The following is a 19,499-nucleotide window of genomic DNA, read 5'->3' as shown; positions in this document are numbered from 1 at the left end:
ACTCAACGACCAGCAAGCTACAGTGCTGGACACCCTATGCCAAACAACTAGCAAGACAGGAACACAGCCCCATCCATTAGCAGAGAGGCTGCCTAAAATCATAATAAGGCCACAGACACCCCAAAACACACCACCAGACGTGGACGTGCCCACCAGAAAGACAAGATCCAGCCTCATCCACCAGAACTCAGGCACTAGTTCCCTCCACCAGGAAGCCTACACAACCCACTGAACCAACCTTAGCCACTGGGGACAGATACCAAAAACAACGGGAACTATGAACCTGCAGCCTGTGAAAAGGAGACCCCAAACACAGTAAGATAAGCAAAATGAGATGACAGAAAAACACACAGCAGATGAAGGAGCAGGGTCAAAACACGCCAGATTTAACAAATGAAGAGGAAATAGGTAGTCTACCTGAAAAAGAATTCAGAATAATGATAGTAAGGATGATCCAAAATCTTGGAAATAGAATAGACAAAATGCAAGAAACATTTAACAAGGATGTAGAAGAACTAAAGAGGAACCAAGCAACGATGAAGAACACAATAAATGAAATTAAAAATACTCTAGATGGGATCAATAGCAGAATAACTGAGGCAGAAGAAAGGATAAGTGACCTGGAAGATAAAATGGTGGAAATAACTACTGCAGAGCAGGATAAAGAAAAAAGAATGAAAAGAACTGAGGACAGTCTCAGAGACCTCTGGGACAACATTAAACGCACCAACATTCGAATTATAGGGGTCCCAGAAGAAGAAGAGAAAAAGAAAGGGACTGAGAAAATATTTGAAGAGATTATAGTTGAAAACTTCCCTAATATGGGAAAGGAAATAGTTAATCAAGTCCTGGAAGCACAGAGAGTCCCATACAGGATAAATCCAAGGAGAAACACGCCAAGACACATATTAATCAAACTGTCAAAAATTAAATATAAGGAAAACATATTAAAGGCAGCAAGGGAAAAACAACAAATAACACACAAGGGAATGCCCATAAGGTTAACAGCTGATCTTTCAGCAGAAACTCTGCAAGCCAGAAGGGAGTGGCAGGATATACTTAAAGTGATGAAGGAGAAAAACCTACAACCAAGATTACTCTACCCAGCAAGGATCTCATTCAGATGTGATGGAGAAATTAAAACCTTTACCGACAAGCAAAAGCTGAGAGAGTTCAGCACCACCAAACCAGCTTTACAACAAATGCTAAGGGAACTTCTCTAGGCAAGAAACACAAAAGAAGGAAAACACCTACAATAACAAACCCAAAACATTTAAGAAAATGGGAATAGGAACATACATATCGGTAATTACCTTGAATGTAAATGGATTAAATGCTCCAACCAAAAGACACAGACTGGCTGAATGGATACAAAAACAAGACCAATATATATGCTGTCTACAAGAGACCGACTTCAGACCTAGAGACACATATAGACTGAAAGTGAGGGGATGGAAAAAGATATTCCATGCAAATGGAAATCAAAAGAAAGCTGGAGTAGCAATACTCATATCAGACAAAATAGACTTTAAAATAAAGACTATTACAAGAGACAAAGAAGGACACTATATAATGATCAAGGGATCAATCCAAGAGGAAGGTATAACAATTGTAAATATCTATGCACCCAACATAGGAGCACCTCAATACATAAGGCAAATACTAACAGCCATAAAAGGGGAAATCGACAGCAACACAATAATAGTAGGGGACTTTAACACCCCACTTTCACCAATGGACAGATCATCCAAAATGAAAATAAATAAGGAAAAAGAAGCTTTACATGACACATTAAACAAGATGGACTTAATTGATATTTATAGGACATTCCACCCAAAAACAACAGAATACACATTTTTCTCAAGTGCTCATGGAATGTTCTCCAGGATAGATCATATCTTGGGTCACAAATCAAGCCTTGGTAAATTTAAGAAAATTGAAATCGTATCAAGTATCTTTTCCGACCACAACGCTATGAGACTAGATATCAATTACAGGAAAAGATCTGTAAAATATACAAACACATGGAGGCTACACAATGCACTGCTTAATAATGAAGTGATCACTGAAGAAATCAAAGGGGAAATCAAAAAATACCTAGAAACAAATGACAATGGAGATACGACGACCCAAAACCTATGGGACGCAGCAAAAGCACTGCTAAGAGGGAAGTTTAGAGCAATACAAGCCTACCTCAAGAAACAGGAAACATCTCGAATAAACAACCTAACCTTGCACCTAAAGCAATTAGAGAAAGAAGAACAAAAAAACCCCAAAGCCAGCAGAAGGAAAGAAATTATAAAGATCAGGTCAGAAATAAATGAAAAAGAAATGAAGGGAACAATAGCAAAAATCAATGAAACTAAAAGCTGGTTCTTTGAGAAGATAAACAAAATTGATAAACCATTAGCCAGACTCATCAAGAGAAAAAGGGAGAAGACTCAAATCAATAGAATTAGAAATGAAAGAGGAGAAGTAACCACTGACACTGCAGAAATACAAAAGATCATGAGAGATTACTACAAGCAACTCTATGTCAATAAAATGGACAACCTGGAAGAAATGGACAGATTCTTAGAAATGCACAACCTGCCAAGACTGAACCAGGAAGAAATAGAAAATATGAACAGACCAATCACAAGCACTGAAAATGAAACTGTGATTAAAAACCTTCCAACAAAACAAAAGCCCAGGACCAGATGACTTCACAGGTGAATTCTATCAAACATTTAGAGAAGAGCTAACACCTATCCTTCTCAAACTCTTCCAAAATATTGCAGAGGGAGGAACACTCCCCAACTCATTCTACGAGGCCACCATCACCCTGATACCAAAACCAGACAAAGATGTCACAAAGAAAGAAAACTACAGGCCAATATCACTGATGAACATAGATGCAAAAATCCTCAACAAAATACTAGCAAACAGAATCCAACAGCACATTAAAAGAATCATACACCATGATCAAGTGGGGTTTATCCCAGGAATGCAAGGATTCTTCAATATACGCAAATTAATCAATGTGATACACCATATTAACAAATTGAAGGAGAAAAACCATATGATCATCTCAATAGATGCAGAGAAAGCTTTCGACAAAATTCAACACCCATTTATGATAAAAGCCCTGCAGAAAGTAGGCATAGAGGGAACTTTCCTCAACATAATAAAGGCCATATATGACAAACCCACAGCCAACATTGTCCTCAATGGTGAAAAACTGAAACCATTTCCACTAAGATCAGGAACAAGACAAGGTTGCCCACTCTCACCACTATTATTCAACGTAGTTTTGGAAGTGTTAGCCACAGCAATCAGAGAAGAAAAAGAAATAAAAGGAATCCAAATCGGAAAAGAAGAAGTAAAGCTGTCACTATTTGCAGATGACATGATACTATACATAGAGAATCCTAAAAATGCTACCAGAAAACTCCTAGAGCTAATCAATGAATTTGGTAAAGTAGCACGATACAAAATTAATGCACAGAAATCTCTTGCATTCCTATACACTAATGATGAAAAATCTGAAAGTGAAATTAAGAAAACACTCCCGTTTACCACTGCAACAAAAAGAATAAAATATCTAGGAATAAACCTACCTAAGGAGACAAAAGACCTGTATGCAGAAAATTATAAGACACTGATGAAAGAAATTAAAGATGATACAAATAGATGGAGAGATATACCATGTTCCTGGATTGGAAGAATCAACATTGTGAAAATGACTCTACTACCCAAAGCAATCTACAGATTCAATGCAATCCCTATCAAACTATCACTGGCATTTTGCACAGAACTAGAACAAAAAATTTCACAATTTGTATGGAAACACAAAAGACCCCGAATAGCCAAAGCAATCTTGAGAACGAAAAATGGAGCTGGGGGAATCAGGCTCCCTGACTTCAGACTATATTACAAAGCTACAGTAATCAAGACAGTTTGGTACTGGCACAAAAACAGAAATATAGATCAATGGAACAGGATAGAAAGCCCAGAGATAAACCCACACACATATAGTCACCTTATCTTTGATAAAGGAGGCAAGCATATACAGTGGAGAAAAGACAGCCTCTTCAATCAGTGGTGCTGGGAAAACTGGACAGATACATGTAAAAGTATGAAATTAGAACACTCCCTGACACCATGCACAAAAATAAACTCAAAATGGATTAAAGACCTAAATATAAGGCCAGACACTATCAAACTCTTAGAGGAAAACATAGGCAGAACACTCTATGACATACATCACAGCAAGATTCTTTTTGACCCAGCTCCCAGAGAAATGGAAATAAGAACACAAATAAACAAATGGGACCTAATGAAACTTCAAAGCTTTTGCACAGCAAAGGAGACCATAAACAAGACCAAAAGACAACCCTCAGAATGGGAGAAAATATTTGTAAATGAAGCAACTGACAAAGGATTAATCTCCAAGATTTACAAGCAGCTCATGCAGCTCAATAACAAAAAAACGAACAACCCAATCCAAAAATGGGCAGAAGACCTAAATAGACATTTCTCCAAAGAAGATATACAGATTGCCAACAGACACATGAAAGAATGCTCAACATCATTAATCATTAGAGAAATGCAAATCAAAACTACAATGAGATATCATCTCACACCGATCAGAATGGCCATCATCAAAAAATCTAGAAACAATAAATGCTGGAGAGGGTGTGGAGGAAAGGGAACCCTCTTGCACTGTTGGTGGGAATGTAAATTGATACAGCCACTATGGAGAACAGTATGGAGGTTCCTTCAAAAACTACAAATAGAACTACCATACGATCCAGCAATCCCACTACTGGGCATATACCCTGAGAAAACCATAGTTCAAAAACAGTCATGTACCAAAATGTTCATTGCAGCTCTATTTACAATAGCCAGGACATGGAAGCAACCTAAATGTCCATCGACAGATGAATGGATAAAGAAGATGTGGCACATATATACAATGGAATATTACTCAGCCATAAAAAGAAATGAAATGGAGGTATTTGTAATGAGGTGGATGGAGTTAGCGTCTGTCATACAGAGTGAAGTAAGTCAGAAAGAGAAAAACAAATACAGTATGCTAACACATATATACGGAATCTAAGAAAAAAGCCATGAAGAACCTAGTGGCAAGACGGGAATAAAGACACAGACCTACTAGAGAATGGACTTGAGGATATGGGGAGGGGGTGGGGTGAGATGTGACAGGGTAAGAGAGTGTCATGGACATATATACACTACCAAATGTAAAATAGATAGCTAGTGGGAAGCAGCCACATAGCACAGGGAGATCAGCTCGGTGCTTTGTGACCACCTAGCGGGGTGGGATGGGGAGGGTGGGAGGGAGGGAGATGCAAGAGGGAAGAGATATGGGAACATATTGTATGTGTATAACTGATTCACTTTGTTATAAAGCAGAGGCTAACACACCATTGTAAGGCAATTATACTTCAATAAAGATGTTTAAAAAAATAAAATTAAATTAAATTAAAAAAAAAAAAAAAAAAACCTTCCAAGAAAAAAAAGGCCATGGACCAGATGGCTTCACAGGCGAATTCTATCAAACATTTAGAGAAGAGCTAACACCTATCCGTCTCAAACTCTTCCAAAATATAGCAGAGGGAAGAAAACTCTAAATTCATTCTATGAGGCCACCGTCACCCTGATACCAAAACCAGACAAAGATGTCACAAAGAAAGAAAATTACAGACCAATATCACTGATGAATACAGACACAAAAATCCTCAACAAAATACTAGCAAACAGAATCCAACAGCACATTAAAAGGATCATACACCATGATCAAGTGGGGTTTACCCCAGGAATGCAAGGATTCTTCAATATACGCAAATCAATCAATGTGATACACCATATTAACAAACTGAAGGATAAAAACCATATGATCATCTCAATAGATGCAGAAAAAGCTTTTGACAAAATTGAACACCCATTTATGATAAAAACCCTCCAGAAAGTAGGCACAGAGGGAACTTACCTCAACATAATAAAGGCCATATATGACAAACCCACAGCCAACATCGTCCCAATGGTGAAAACATGAAACCATTTCCACTAAGATCAGGAACAAGACAAGGTTGCCCACTCTCACCACTATTATTCAACATTGTTTTGCAAGTTTTAGCCACAGCAATCAGAGAAGAAAAATAAATAAAAGGAATCCAAATCGGAAAAGAAGAAGTAAAACCGTCACTGTTTGCAGATGACATGATAGTATATAGAGAGAATCCTAAAGATGCCACCAGAAAACTCCTAGAGCTAATCAATGAATTTGGTAAAGTAGCAGGATACAAAATTAATGCACAGAAATCTCTAGCATTCCTATACACGAATGATGAAATATCTGAAAGTGAAATTAAGGAAACACTCCCATTTACCATTGCAACAAAAAGAATAAAATACCTAGGAATAAACCTACCTAGGGAGACAAAGACCTGTATGCAGAAAACTGTAAGACACTGATGAAAGAAATTAAAGATGATACAAATAGATGGAGAGATATACCATGATCTTGGATTGGAAGAATCAACATTGTGAAAATGACTCTACTACCCAAAGCAATCTACACATTCAATGCAATCTCTATCAAACTACCATTGACGTTTTTCACAGAATTAGAAGAAAAAAGTTCACAGTTTGTATGGAAACACAAAAGACCCCAAATAGCCAAAGCAATCTTGAGAAAGGAAAACGGAGCTGGAGGAATCAGGCTCCCTGACTTCAGACTATACTACAAAGTGACAGTAATCAAGACAGTATGGCACTGGCACAAAAACAGAAGTATAGATCAATGGAACAGGATAGAAATCCCAGAGATAAACCCATGCACATACAGTCACCTTATCTTTGATAAAAGAGGCAAGAATATATAATGGAGAAAAGACAGCCTCTTCAATAAGTGGTGCTGGGAAAACTGGACAGGTACATGTAAAAGAATGAAATTAGAACACTCCCTAACTCCATAGACAAAAATAAACTCAAAATGGATTAAAGACCTAAATGTAAGGCCAGACACTATAAAATTCTTTGAGGAAAACATAGGCAAACACTCTATGACATAAATCACAGCAGGATCCTTTTTGACCCACCTCTTAAGAAATGGAAATAAAAACAAAAATAAACAAATGGGACCTAATGAAACTTAACAGCTTTTGCACAGCAAAGGAAACCATAAACAAAATGAAAAGACAGCCCTCAGAATGGGAGAAAATATTTGCAAATGAAGCAACCGACATAGGATTAATCTCCAAAATTTACAAGCAGTTCATGCAGCTCAATATCAAAAAAACAAACAACCCAATCCAAAAATGGGTGGAAGACCTCAATAGACATTTCTCCAAAGAAGATATACAGATTGCCTACAAACACATGAAAAGATGCTCAGCATCACTAATCATTAGAGAAATGCAAATCAAAACCACAATGTGGTATCACCTCACACCACTCTGAATGGCCATCATGAAAAAATCTAGAAACAATAAATGCTGGAGAGGGTGTGGATAAAAGGGAACCCTCTTGCATTGTTGGTGGGAATGTAAATTGGTACAGCCACTATGGAGAACAGTATGGAGGTTCCTTAAAAAACTAAAAATATAACTACCATACGACCCAGCGATCCCACTACTGGGCATATACCTTGAGAAAACCATAATTCAAAAAGCGTCATGTACCCCAATGTTCATTGCAGCAGTATTTACAATAGCCAGAACATGGAAACATCCTAAGTGCCCATTGACAGATGAATGGAGAAAGAAGATGTGGCACATATATACAATGGAATATTATTTGGCCATAAAAAGAAATGAAATTGAGTTATTTGTAGTGAGGGGGATGGACTTGGAGTCTATCATACAGAGTGAAGTAAGTCAGAAAGATAAAAACAAATACCGTATGCTAACACATATATATGGAATCTAAAAAAAAAAAAAAAAAAAAAGGTTCTGATGAACCTAGGGGCAGGGCAGGAATAAAGACACAGAGGTAGAGGATGGAATTGTGGACATGCGGAGGGGTTAGGGTAAGTTAGGACAAAGTGAAAGAGTAGCATTGACATATATACGCTACCAAATGTAAAATAGATACCTAGTGGGAAGCAGCTGCATAGCACAGGAAGATCAGCTCGGTGCTTTGTGACCACCTGGAGGAGTGGGATGGGAGGGTGGGAGGGAGGTGCAAAAGGGAGGAGATATGGGGATATATGTATACATATCGCTGATTCACTTGGTTATACAGCAGAAACTAACACAACATTGTAAAGCAATTATACACCAGTAAAGATGTTAAAAAAAATAAATAAATCTCTGAATCAAAGAGGAACTAAAATATACATTATTTTTTAAAAAAATATGGAACATTAAAGTCCTATTTTCATTTATACAATAAAGAATATTATTCTTAAATCCTGTATGATATTATTATCGTTCTTTCATTGCACAATTATAAAAAGATCTAATTTATGCCTAATTTTAGTAATTACACATTCTCCAACGTCTTGGTTTTCTTCTTCTTAAATATGCATTTTGTAACTACCTTGACTTTTTTTAGAACGAGTTAGAGATGTGTCGAGTAAACAGCCAGATAAATATTCACCTTTAGAGAGGTGAATAATAGAAGAGTTGAACGACACATTCCTGATTAGTACTGGTTTTAGAACTCAGAACATAAATGGACATTATTTTTCTTAACCTACTGAAAAATTCAGCCTTTGCTTCTCACACACCACAACCTCAGAAAATGCCTGTGCAGAAAAGCAAAATCATCACTTAATATATTTTCTAAAGTCTTAACATCCAAAGGGCAATAAATTAAAATAGTGTATTTAAGGAATTAGTTGATTTCTTAGGAACTCTTATATAGATTAAAATGAAATCCACAATTTGGTGCTTTTCTGACAGAGCATTATTAACTATACACTGAAAAACCACAGATAAGTCTGGGATACTTTACAGCATAACAATTTTGACAGATATAAGCAATAACTTCATTTAAACTGATTACTACCTCAACCATAATTAAACTCATAGTATTAAGCTACATTTACATTCAGGTCAAGATCATTCAACAAGAAGTCAAGTCCGAACTTTATGTGTTTCAAGCAAACCAAACACATACTCACACAAACTAATACAGAGAAGTTCATCATTACAGAACCGAATCTTAAGTAGGACCTGTACATTTTTTGTTAGATAAGCTTTAGTAACATAACTGAGTCTATTTATTAACTGGAATAACTTAATCAATCTTAAGAAAAAAACTGCCCAAGGTATAAGACACAAATGTAACACTAAATTTACTCTTTTGAAATTTGCTGAAGAGTTAAGTTTTTATTTATTTAGAACAGCCATCATCTGTGTCTAGGAAAATTATTACATATACACATATAGTGCTTTTGTTATCCAGACATTAGAGTAGCAAAATTTAGTTAACTAGTCAACTCATCTAGTAATATTTTGTATCTATTATAAGAAAAGCATTGCTTTAACTAGAAAAAATTCAACATGCTCAGTCTTGGCTATCATATCTAACAAGGTGCTATACCAAAAAACATTAAGACCTCAAAAGACACTGAAGAACAATTCTGTTAGTAAGAACTCTACAAAGAGACTACTATTTCTGTCATGTCCCCAGTAATATTTTAGACCTTATATATCACAACTGTCCTTTGGAATATATATAAAAGTCTTCTTTTTTTCCTACTGGTGACCAATAGAATCTTAAGCTTCTTTGCATTTAATCATAGTATTTTTTTCTTAGTTATAGTTAGTTGCTACTCACTTCAGTCAAAACACTGTATAACTGACAGAAGATTTCAAAAAGTTCATAATGGGACTAGAGAAAGACCTTCTAGTATAATGGCTGAGATTTCCAATCCCAGAATAAAACATAATTGAATTCTGTCTTGGTAATTAATGGCACTCTAAAGATTAAATGAAATAAAATCTTAATGAAGTCATCATACATAGTAAGCATTTGGTAAGTATTGGGGTGTTTTCTTTTCTCACTCACTATTGTTTAGCCCATAGTTACCACTGAGGTTTTTAACTCAAAGCGGAATAGGTTTTTGTTATGTTTATAAGCCTAGCCACTCTCTACTTTGCTTTAGACTAGACAGTGTGCTCTTTGAGGAGAGTAACCATACTCACCCTGTATCCCTAATTTCTACAAGTTACAGATACATATTATAGGCACTGAGTAAAGATGTGTTGAATAAATGAATGATGGAACCAATCAATAATCAGTCGATGTGTAGATATCTCCTTGCATAGACAATGTAAGAAGGCATGAAGAGTTTCTGTGTCTTAACAAAAAGAAGCCCACTGAACTCAGTCCCTTTATTTCTAGTGTTACTTAGACTCATAATTGTTGATTCACTGATTTGAACCTTCTATCTCTCAGGCTTTCTGAAAATCAAGAAATCATTTTAAATGATTCATAACCAACTCATGCATCAGTAAACATTTAGAGAGGACAATAAGTTAATAACTTTTTAGATAAATGTTAGACTAACACTGATTTATGATTAGCAAATTAACCAAAATGCAATTAAATATATTAATATACACTTACAAGATGGTAAGATGTTGAGAAGTTGACTTGATTTTGAAAGGCAAGCAAATTTCCACTAAGGACACAGTGTTTTTCTGAGTTTTTATTTACCCTCTTTTACCCAAAAGCATTTATTGAACATTTACTGAATTAAGATAGAATTCCAGGCTTGGAAGACAAGGATGAAGATGCCCTGGCCCTGTCCCAGAGACAGTCACCATTGAGTGGGGAAAACACAAACCCGTACAACTCAATGGTAACACAAATCAGGATGTGGTAAATGCTGTAGACACCAGTGGGTGTGCATTAGGTTTCCCAACACACATTATCTCTCTGTGTATATATTTCTTACATTTCATGTGTATAAAGCCCTGTACTATTCAGTACAGCAGAGTTCCAAAAATAGCACTTTTCACAGATATTTTTAAAAATTCATAGAGTGAAATTTAATAGTTCTGCCTTTATTTAATTGAGAAAAGCAGGCTAAGAAGGCTTACCTATTTCTCAGGAGGATCAAGAGCTTTTGCACTTTCAATTCCCTGTCAGTCTATATTTTTGTAAAGGATTCATACAAGTGCAAACTAAAGATGATTTTTTCATTGTCTAAGACAAATTTCTCTCCAGAATATTACAAGAAACCTCTTGCCTGCAAAAGCTGCTTGATGTTTTTTAAAGAAAAAAGCAACAAAATTAATAGGAGTACCTCAATGAATCCCATGTTCTTCAAATAATTCAACTAAGAAAAAAAGGTTAATACTACTACAGATAATGTACATATTTACTGTTGATAAATAACTACCCAGGCAATTTTATTTTCTATATTTTCTGTGATTTCTTACTGATAACAGTGAAAAACTTATAAATATGATATAATTTTTTAAAGCCAAAGATTAAGACTCAAGAGACCTGAATTCTGGATACACTTGATCACTAATTGTTGACAAGTTACTTAAAGGTCTTTGCATATTGTCTGTGTGGCAAGAAGTTGGGAGCAACCTAACCCTGCTGGAGATGGTGTTAACCACCACTGCATACCAAGGATCCATGAGATATCTCATGAAATGAGAAGCTTCCAAAGCACATAGTTTGAAAGTAAACCCAAGTAGATAATTCTGCCTCTAAAAATAAATACAGTATTTTCTTTAAATTACTAGAATACTAAATGAGGCTCAGAGCCACAGGAAAGAAAAACATAAACATTAACATCAAATAAAACTTCTACCCGGAAAGTAAATAAAGCACTCTGAGTCACAACTAGAAATTTTCTGCTTGCTATGATATTTTTAAGTTATAGAATATGCATGTATATTTTCTAGATATCAAAAGCTCATAGCAAGCAAAAAAAATCAGAGTCATTAAGAAAGTTCATGCTTCACTTCTCTTTATTCCTTTGCTTTAAAAGAACTCTTCCTAGAAATAGACATTCTGCATCTGTACCCAAATTTTGGGAGCTGATCTAAAAATAACTTCAACCTACATAAAAACTCTTTGGATTAAAAGTAATAGCTGAAGTTTTAAGACTTTTTTATTGATAATTTTTGAAATTCAGACTTGATCTTGAAATATGTAAAAAATAAACTTTTTGTTTGTTTGTGGTTTGTTTCTTAAGTAAGTACCAATGCCCATGGTAAATGGCTAGGATCATGGACATTAAGGAAATGGCTCACAGTCATACAGCTTGCAAACCGTAGGCGCAGATATTTTAACCAGAAATTCAGGTCTGCTCATTTTTCACCAGAGCACTATCACAGTTGCAATTGATTGCATTAACCCAACATATATCATTCATTCATTAAGCAAATATTTGGTGCGAGCCCGCACTATGCCAGATACTATTCTTAGTGCTACAGTACAGCAGTGTGCAAAAGAGACAAAATCCCAACCATGTGCTGCGAATTGTTCAACAACTGGCTGGGGGTGAGAGAGAGGAGAGAACTTATCTGCAGCAATGGTTTATTTACACAATGTACATATTCCTATCATGACAAAGTTCAATCTACCAACTTGACATCATTGAACTTAAAGCTGAGAAGGGATGTGCACAATCAACTCTTGTGAGCCTATGTGAGCGCACAGCACACCACTGAAAAAAAATCCCTGCCCAACTGAAAAATGCATTCTAGCGGAGTGAGAGAAACAACATGCTAGTTACATATATAGTGTATCAGATACCAAAAAGTGTTATGGAGGGAAAAAAATAGAAAGACTGGGAAGTTGGGTAGGCGGTGTGGGGTAGGCAGTGTAGATTAGGAAGGGGCAATTTTAAATAGGATAAGCAGGAAAGACTCCCTTAAAAATGACATTTGAGCCAAGTCCTGAAGGTGGTGAAGGCGTGAGCCAAGTGGATAATAAAGGAAGAGCATTTGAAGGAGGGGTGTCTAGGTGGGTACATGGCAAAGGCTTGTGTATTTATTTTAAGAATTTTTACCATAAGTGAGATGGGAAGACATTTCACTTGACTGGAAGGTTTTTTTGTTTTGCTTTTTTTTTGTTTTTAACCGAGGAGTGACATGATCTCACTTATATTTTTCAAATATCACTCTTGCTGATGTTTTGAGAGTAAACCATTTGGGGGTGAGCAAAAGTGGAAGCTCTTTCAATAATCCAGGTTTGGATCAGAATGGTGGTGGAGAAAACGGTGAGAAGTAGTGAGATTCCAGATATATTTTTAAAGTAGAGCCAACAGAATTTGCTGACAGATTGGAGGCAAATTATTGTCCAAAAGATGATTCTGCAGATTTTGCTCTAAGCAACTGGAAAGATGGATTTAGCATTTACTGAATTAGAGCAGAGCAATTTTGGAGGAAAGATCAAGGGTTTGGTTTGGTCTATGTATCATTTGCTATGCCTATTAGCCATCTGAGCTGAGATGTAGAACAAGCAATTGGGTTTATGAGTCTGGTTTCAGGGAGAGGTTTGTGATGGAGATATAACTGGGGAGTATTCAAGATACTGATAATATTTAAAACACTAGGACTCAATGGGAGCATAAGAAGAGTGAATGTAAATTTATTTAAGATTTAGTTAGCTATTTAACAAAAATATATTCCAGCACTGTACTCAGTGTTATGCAAGTATTAACTCACTTAATTCTCATAAACCTAGAAGGTAGGTACTATTACTTTTTTCCCTTTTTACAAATAAACTGAAGCACAGCAAGTTTAACTAACTTGCCCAAGCTCACAAGTAAATGGCTAATAAGTGGCAGATTTGGAATTTCTAAACTAAGCTGTCCAGATCCAGAGTTCTAGTTAGAGAAGAGAAGTTATCTGAAAGTCTGAGGCTTTTGGCACTGCAAGAATTTACAGGTCAGGGAGATGAAACAGACAAGAAATCCCATGCATAGCCCGTAACACATTTTACTTTTCCATAGAAATTCTAACTATGTTCAGGGAGAATAGATTTACCAATGTTTTATTTCCCTTTGTATTTTTATATATTTTCTATAATCAGTACATATTACTTCTAGAATCAGAAAATATTGTATTAAAATAATAGAAGCTGCAGAGTTATTCTTTAAACCTTGTTTCAAGGGATGCATGTCACTCTCTGTTTACAGCCCATCTTGATGAGAACATGCAATGAAATTCATTACAGAAAAAACAGAAGTGCTCTCTGCTTGAGGTATGAATAGAGTTACCATGAAATTTACTGGCCAAATAAAAATTCCTGAGAGTAAAAATGAGCACTATTAATTATGCCATGACAACAGGCTTAAGTTAGAACTACCTAAACATACTTAGAGTAGGTACAGGTACCCCAGCTGGGCTCTTTCTTAAGAATATCACTTGTATGAACACAGGAGTGCAGACTCTTATCTGGTCCATGCACAACACCTTCTCACTAGTGCTCATTGTAGGTTAAAGATACCTTTATTAGTCATTATTGTTGTTTTAACTTTGTTATCAACTACTGGTTAGAACTGAACATCAGAAAACAAATGGAGCACTACCTACATATTATTTTATTTCAGTACTAGAGATACTCTACTTGGGACTCATCAGTTCTTGGATGAAAAATAATATCATAGACTTTAGCTAGTTTGATGAATAAAACCACATTTTAAGGATTTGAAAAAGACATTAATGATGTTAAATCTAGTAAGAAATCACTTTATACAGTGATCAAGTACTATATTTATAAACATTAAAAAGAATTCTCTTAATTCCTATTCTAACATAAATGAACTGGGGGAAAAAAAACAGTATCTAGCTAACAGCTTCTACTTCCTAAGCTACTTTTAACGTTATATAAACATTCACTTTAGTGTGGAACATTTGCAAGATGCGTTGGCAAAATGGAAATACAAGTGAATATACTGTACCTTGTTTTACCTGTAAGGAACACACACCTGACAAAAGGCAATTTTCACATCCAAGGTTGGTTCACTGCAGTAGTACAATAAATGGAGGCTCATAAATACCTATAGAAAAAAATGGGGGCATGAATTTCCAAATCACCTAATTATTCATTATTGAATAGTATAAACTTTAGTATAATTTGAATTATACACAAGGTTTCATACACTGCATATATTCCGCATAATCCTTGTCCAGACCAGTACTAAGTACTTTTCACAAATTGTAAATATTAAATAATAAAATAAGGTGAAAAAATGTCCTATCTTCTATAATGATCAATGTCATCACAATCAAAAAGACCAGATATAAGAAACTGGATATACCTAATATGTTAAAGTTAAGTACATCCTATTATAGAGCACTTTCAGTTCTAGGCATCTAATTTTTAAAAATTCTCAAATACATGCTTAAGAGGATATATATAATAAGAATATTTGTTGTAGAATAAAGGGACTATTAAATAAAATTTAATTTATAATAAAATTACAGACAGGACTTGGAATAATTGAATCAAAGCTTAGGGTGTCAGCATGGAAAATATTTCAAACATGATGTTGAGTGGGGAAAAAAAGCAGCTTTCAAAAAAGTATGAATATCACTGTATTATTAATGTAAAATTTTAAAGTACACAAAATAATATGCATTGCTTTGTTATCTAACCATGTAACCATAGATTAAAGAAAATAGGACACTATATTAACATGTATTTAATCTTGGTGGTAAGTACAAAGATTTCAAGTATATTGCTTTCTGTATGTTTAAAATATTTTTTAATGTTGTAAAGTTTTAAGGAGAGGATAATAATCTAACAGTGGAAATGCCAAATTAGGTACTGGGTTATTTGGGAATGATGAGGCAGCATCAGAAAAACCCAACCAAAATCTTATTCAGTTCAATTAAACACACTCTGTTGAATATGTATTGTGTGCAAGATACAATTCTGTGAGATTAAACAATTTTAAAACCACTATTGACACAAGACTTCTGTTTCTGGCAATATGAATGATTAGCTATCTTGAAAACCACTTTCAGTGCAAAACTTCTAGAAAGGTTAGGTGAAATAGACAAAATGTCTTTTAAAATGCATAGCTGAGCTGCCCAAAAAAAAGGCAAGAAAAGCTCTGAGAGGCTGAAAACAATGTGAAAGGATCCATGCAGAGAAGTAAATGAGCTGAACCTGTCACTCGTCCTCAGACCATCTGCTGATGTCTGAAGATCAGAAATTTAGCTTTTAAAGGGCAACATGCAGAATACAGGAACCAAAGTTTGGAAGCTATCTACGGTGGGAAGTCACAGCGGAGACACCTGCATAAAGTTTACTATAGAAAGTTTCAAACAAAATTCTGGAGCAAGCAAAACAATCCCAGAAGGAAGGTCTGAATTGCAAGAAAAAATATTTTACATTGGAACCTATGTATAAATTTTTTAAATACAAGGAAGAATGAAAGGACTAGAATATATGAGACATTTCTGAAGAAGAATAAGATGGGTGTTTGTGGAGGCTGGGGAGGGAGTTGCTCTACCAGAGATCAGGATTTATTATAAAGTTGTAGTAAGTAAGGTACGCAGGGTGGATACAGAGATAGACTACTGATTAATAGAATAGAGAACCCAGAAACAAACACATACGTGTATGGAAACTGATTATGTTAATATAGACATTTAAACCTGATTATATTAAAGATATCTGGGGAAAGGAGAGACTATGCATTAAACCGAGCTGAGACAATTGGTCATAAATATTGGGGCAAGGGGAGGGAGGAGTTGTCCTTGTTAGAGACAATTCTCTATGGGCTTCTCATATTTCTGCATGTCTTACAGGCAGAGGCACTGGCTGCCTTTATTCCAGACTATCTTCTCAAGGATGGTTATAGAGCAAACATATCTCCCTCTGGAGCATAAGGCAGGTTTGATTATTCTCCACTATAATATAGATAAGGTGTCCCTCTGGGGCATATGTCAGGCATGTTAACCACCCACCATAAGAGATTTGGGTTCCCTAAGCCTGGGGTTCCTCTTGTATAACACCACTCACTGTATGTGCAGTAGTCACCTGACCTTCTTTGAGTCGCCCTGTGGGAACTGAGCCTGAGAAACTGGCATGAATTCTGACACTCTAGCTCCTGTTATTAACGTGAGTAGTAAAGAATTTTGATCTGACCCAGGAATCGCTTATCTTCTGCCAGCATTCATGAAACTGTGGCAAGCTACCTTGTTAGCTTGCAGGTAGGGTAACATCTAAAACTCTTAAAGTTCTTGACAACCCCTACCTCATATTGTATACAAAACACAATTCCAGATGGATTAAAATTTTCAGGAAAGGCCAAACTTTAAATAATATAGAAGGAAATGTAGTTGAATGTCTGAGGAATACGTCATAAATAATATGTAAATATGCTAAGTTAAAAGGGAAACTACTGATAAAATAGACTATTTAAAATGAATCATTTCTGTTTATGAAAAAATGTGATAAAGAAGTAGGCCATAAATTTAGAAAAAATATTTGAAACACATATAACCAGAGGAAGATTTATCCAGAATCTATAAAGAGCTCCTAAAATATAAGAAGAAAAAGACAAAGAACCCAACAGAAGAATGGGCAAACAATATGGATCACATTTTATAAAAAAGAGAAATATAAAAGGGGTCATAAATATATGTGTAATTTAAAGCCACATTGAGATACTATTTTATACCTATCATATTAATAAAGACTGAAAAGTATGATAATATTCAGGTTTTGCAAAGCAGTTGATCAGATGGGAATATTTATACACTGCTGATAATTTTGGCAGTTGGAACAACCAAATTCAGGGGGAAAATAGCATTATACAGTAAACTTGTGCATAGCTTAACACCCACCAATTCTACTTCTACACATATTTCCAGAGAAACTCTTGTGTTTTGCTACCAAGATACATATAAAAGGCAGTTCATTAGAATACTTTTGTAATAGCAAAAGAAATAAATAATAAAAATTAATACTGGAAAAAAAATAATCACAGAAAAACCAATGAATAAATAAACTATGGTACATTCATTTAGTGGAATACTATATGGTAATGAAATGGTTGTATAAAGAAACAAATATCAACGTGCCAAATATCATAAACACGGTAAATGAATGAAAAGAAGTCATGGCTAACTTCACTTACGAAAGTTACAAAATATACACAACTATACAATGTATTATTTAAGAATTTTTTTTACTATGATAAAACATAAAGAAAAGCAAAACAATAAAAAATGCAAAATTCAAGAGATTGGCTATCTCCTAGGGAGGGGAAGAACACCCCTAGAAAGGGGCTTGCAGGGGTTTTCAATGGTATTCGTTATGACTACTTTGAGCTGAGTAGTGATGTCATGCAACATTATTTCATTATTATTCTTTAAACCCTACAGGTATAAAATATATGCTATTTGATATGTCTGATATTTTATAATAGAAAAAGGTTCAAATGACACAAGGAACAAGGTCTTTCATTCTCTTGCTAGGCATTGTTATCTCTTCATGGATGTCCGGAACCAAAACGCTCGTAAAGCCACTAATAGGAAATGATCTTGAGAAGAAATGCTGAGCAGTGTAAAGCAGAACAATAGAAAGAACTCTGTGCTTGATGATACCATTAAACTACTGAATTAAGAAATTCTGGAGTTTTCTAATTCTAGACTTTCTGTTATATGAGAAACTAAATCCACTACAGGAAAAAAAGTTACTAAAATACAGTCATAAAATAAGTAAAAAGTAAAACAGAACAAAAAAAGAAACAATTTACTCCTCAAATTTCAATCTGTGAGATTATTTTATTGCATTTCCATGAGATTCATGTATAATTTTTGCCAGATAGTTACCTCCACTTCTTATTTTTAATTTTTTAAAAATTTAGTTTGCCCAGGTATAGTTTACACACAGCAAAATGAACAGTTCTAAAGTGTGCAGGTTGATGAGTTCTGACAAATGCATATATCCATGTAACTCACATTGTGATGAAGGTAAAGTCTGAAAATCCCCGTACCCTTTTCTTGACAATAGTCCCCACCCCCCATGCAACAATGTTCTAACTTCTTTCTCCATATAGATTAGTTTTTCTTGTTCTAGAGCTCATATAAATGAAATCATACAGTATATACTCTTTTTCATTGGGCTTCTTTTAGAATTCATCCATGTTGGCATAAGTATCAGTAGTTGTTCTTTTTGTTGCTGAGTAAAATGTATCAGTTTATCTATTCTCTATTTTACTTTTAGACATTTGAGGTGTTTCTATTTTTTGGATATCAATAATGCTGCACGAACATTTATATACATGTATTTTTGCACAAATATGTTTTCATTTCTTTTGGCAAAAATACCTAAAGAAGGAATTGTTGGATCGTGGGATAGGAATATATTTAACTTATTAAAAATTGTCAGACACATTGTCTACCCCTTGTAGCAATGCATAAAAATTCAGTTGCTTCACATCCTTGCCAACATTTGGTGTTATCAGTTTTCTAAATTTTAATCATTCTAGTGAGTGTTTAGTAGTATTTCATTATGGTTTTATTTTTTATTTCGCTGATGACTAATAGTGTTGAGAA

General features: G+C 35.0%; 1 protein-coding gene across 5 annotated transcripts in view; it reads right to left on the bottom strand.

Moving 5' to 3' along the window:
* The window catches only part of MAPK10 (mitogen-activated protein kinase 10), a 356,081-nt gene that overhangs the window by 158,647 nt on the left and 177,935 nt on the right, over positions 1-19,499 (bottom strand). For 3 of the 5 annotated variants that reach the window (XM_082391154.1, XM_082391155.1, XM_082391158.1), the window contains exon 3: positions 14,912-14,983. The exons of 1 other annotated variant lie outside the window; for it this stretch is intronic. In XM_082391154.1, the coding sequence (XP_082247280.1) occupies positions 14,912-14,977 (66 nt within the window). In that variant the 5' untranslated portion in view covers positions 14,978-14,983. Of the gene's footprint in view, positions 1-14,884; positions 14,984-19,499 lie in introns of all 5 variants that reach the window. One more of the 5 variants, XM_082391157.1, reaches the window with a different exon arrangement.

The sequence above is a fragment of the Balaenoptera borealis genome (genome assembly GCF_965194805.1).
Source record: "Balaenoptera borealis genome assembly, chromosome: 4".
Taxonomy (NCBI): Eukaryota; Metazoa; Chordata; class Mammalia; order Artiodactyla; family Balaenopteridae; genus Balaenoptera; species Balaenoptera borealis.
This window is presented reverse-complemented; position numbering and strand designations above follow the sequence as displayed.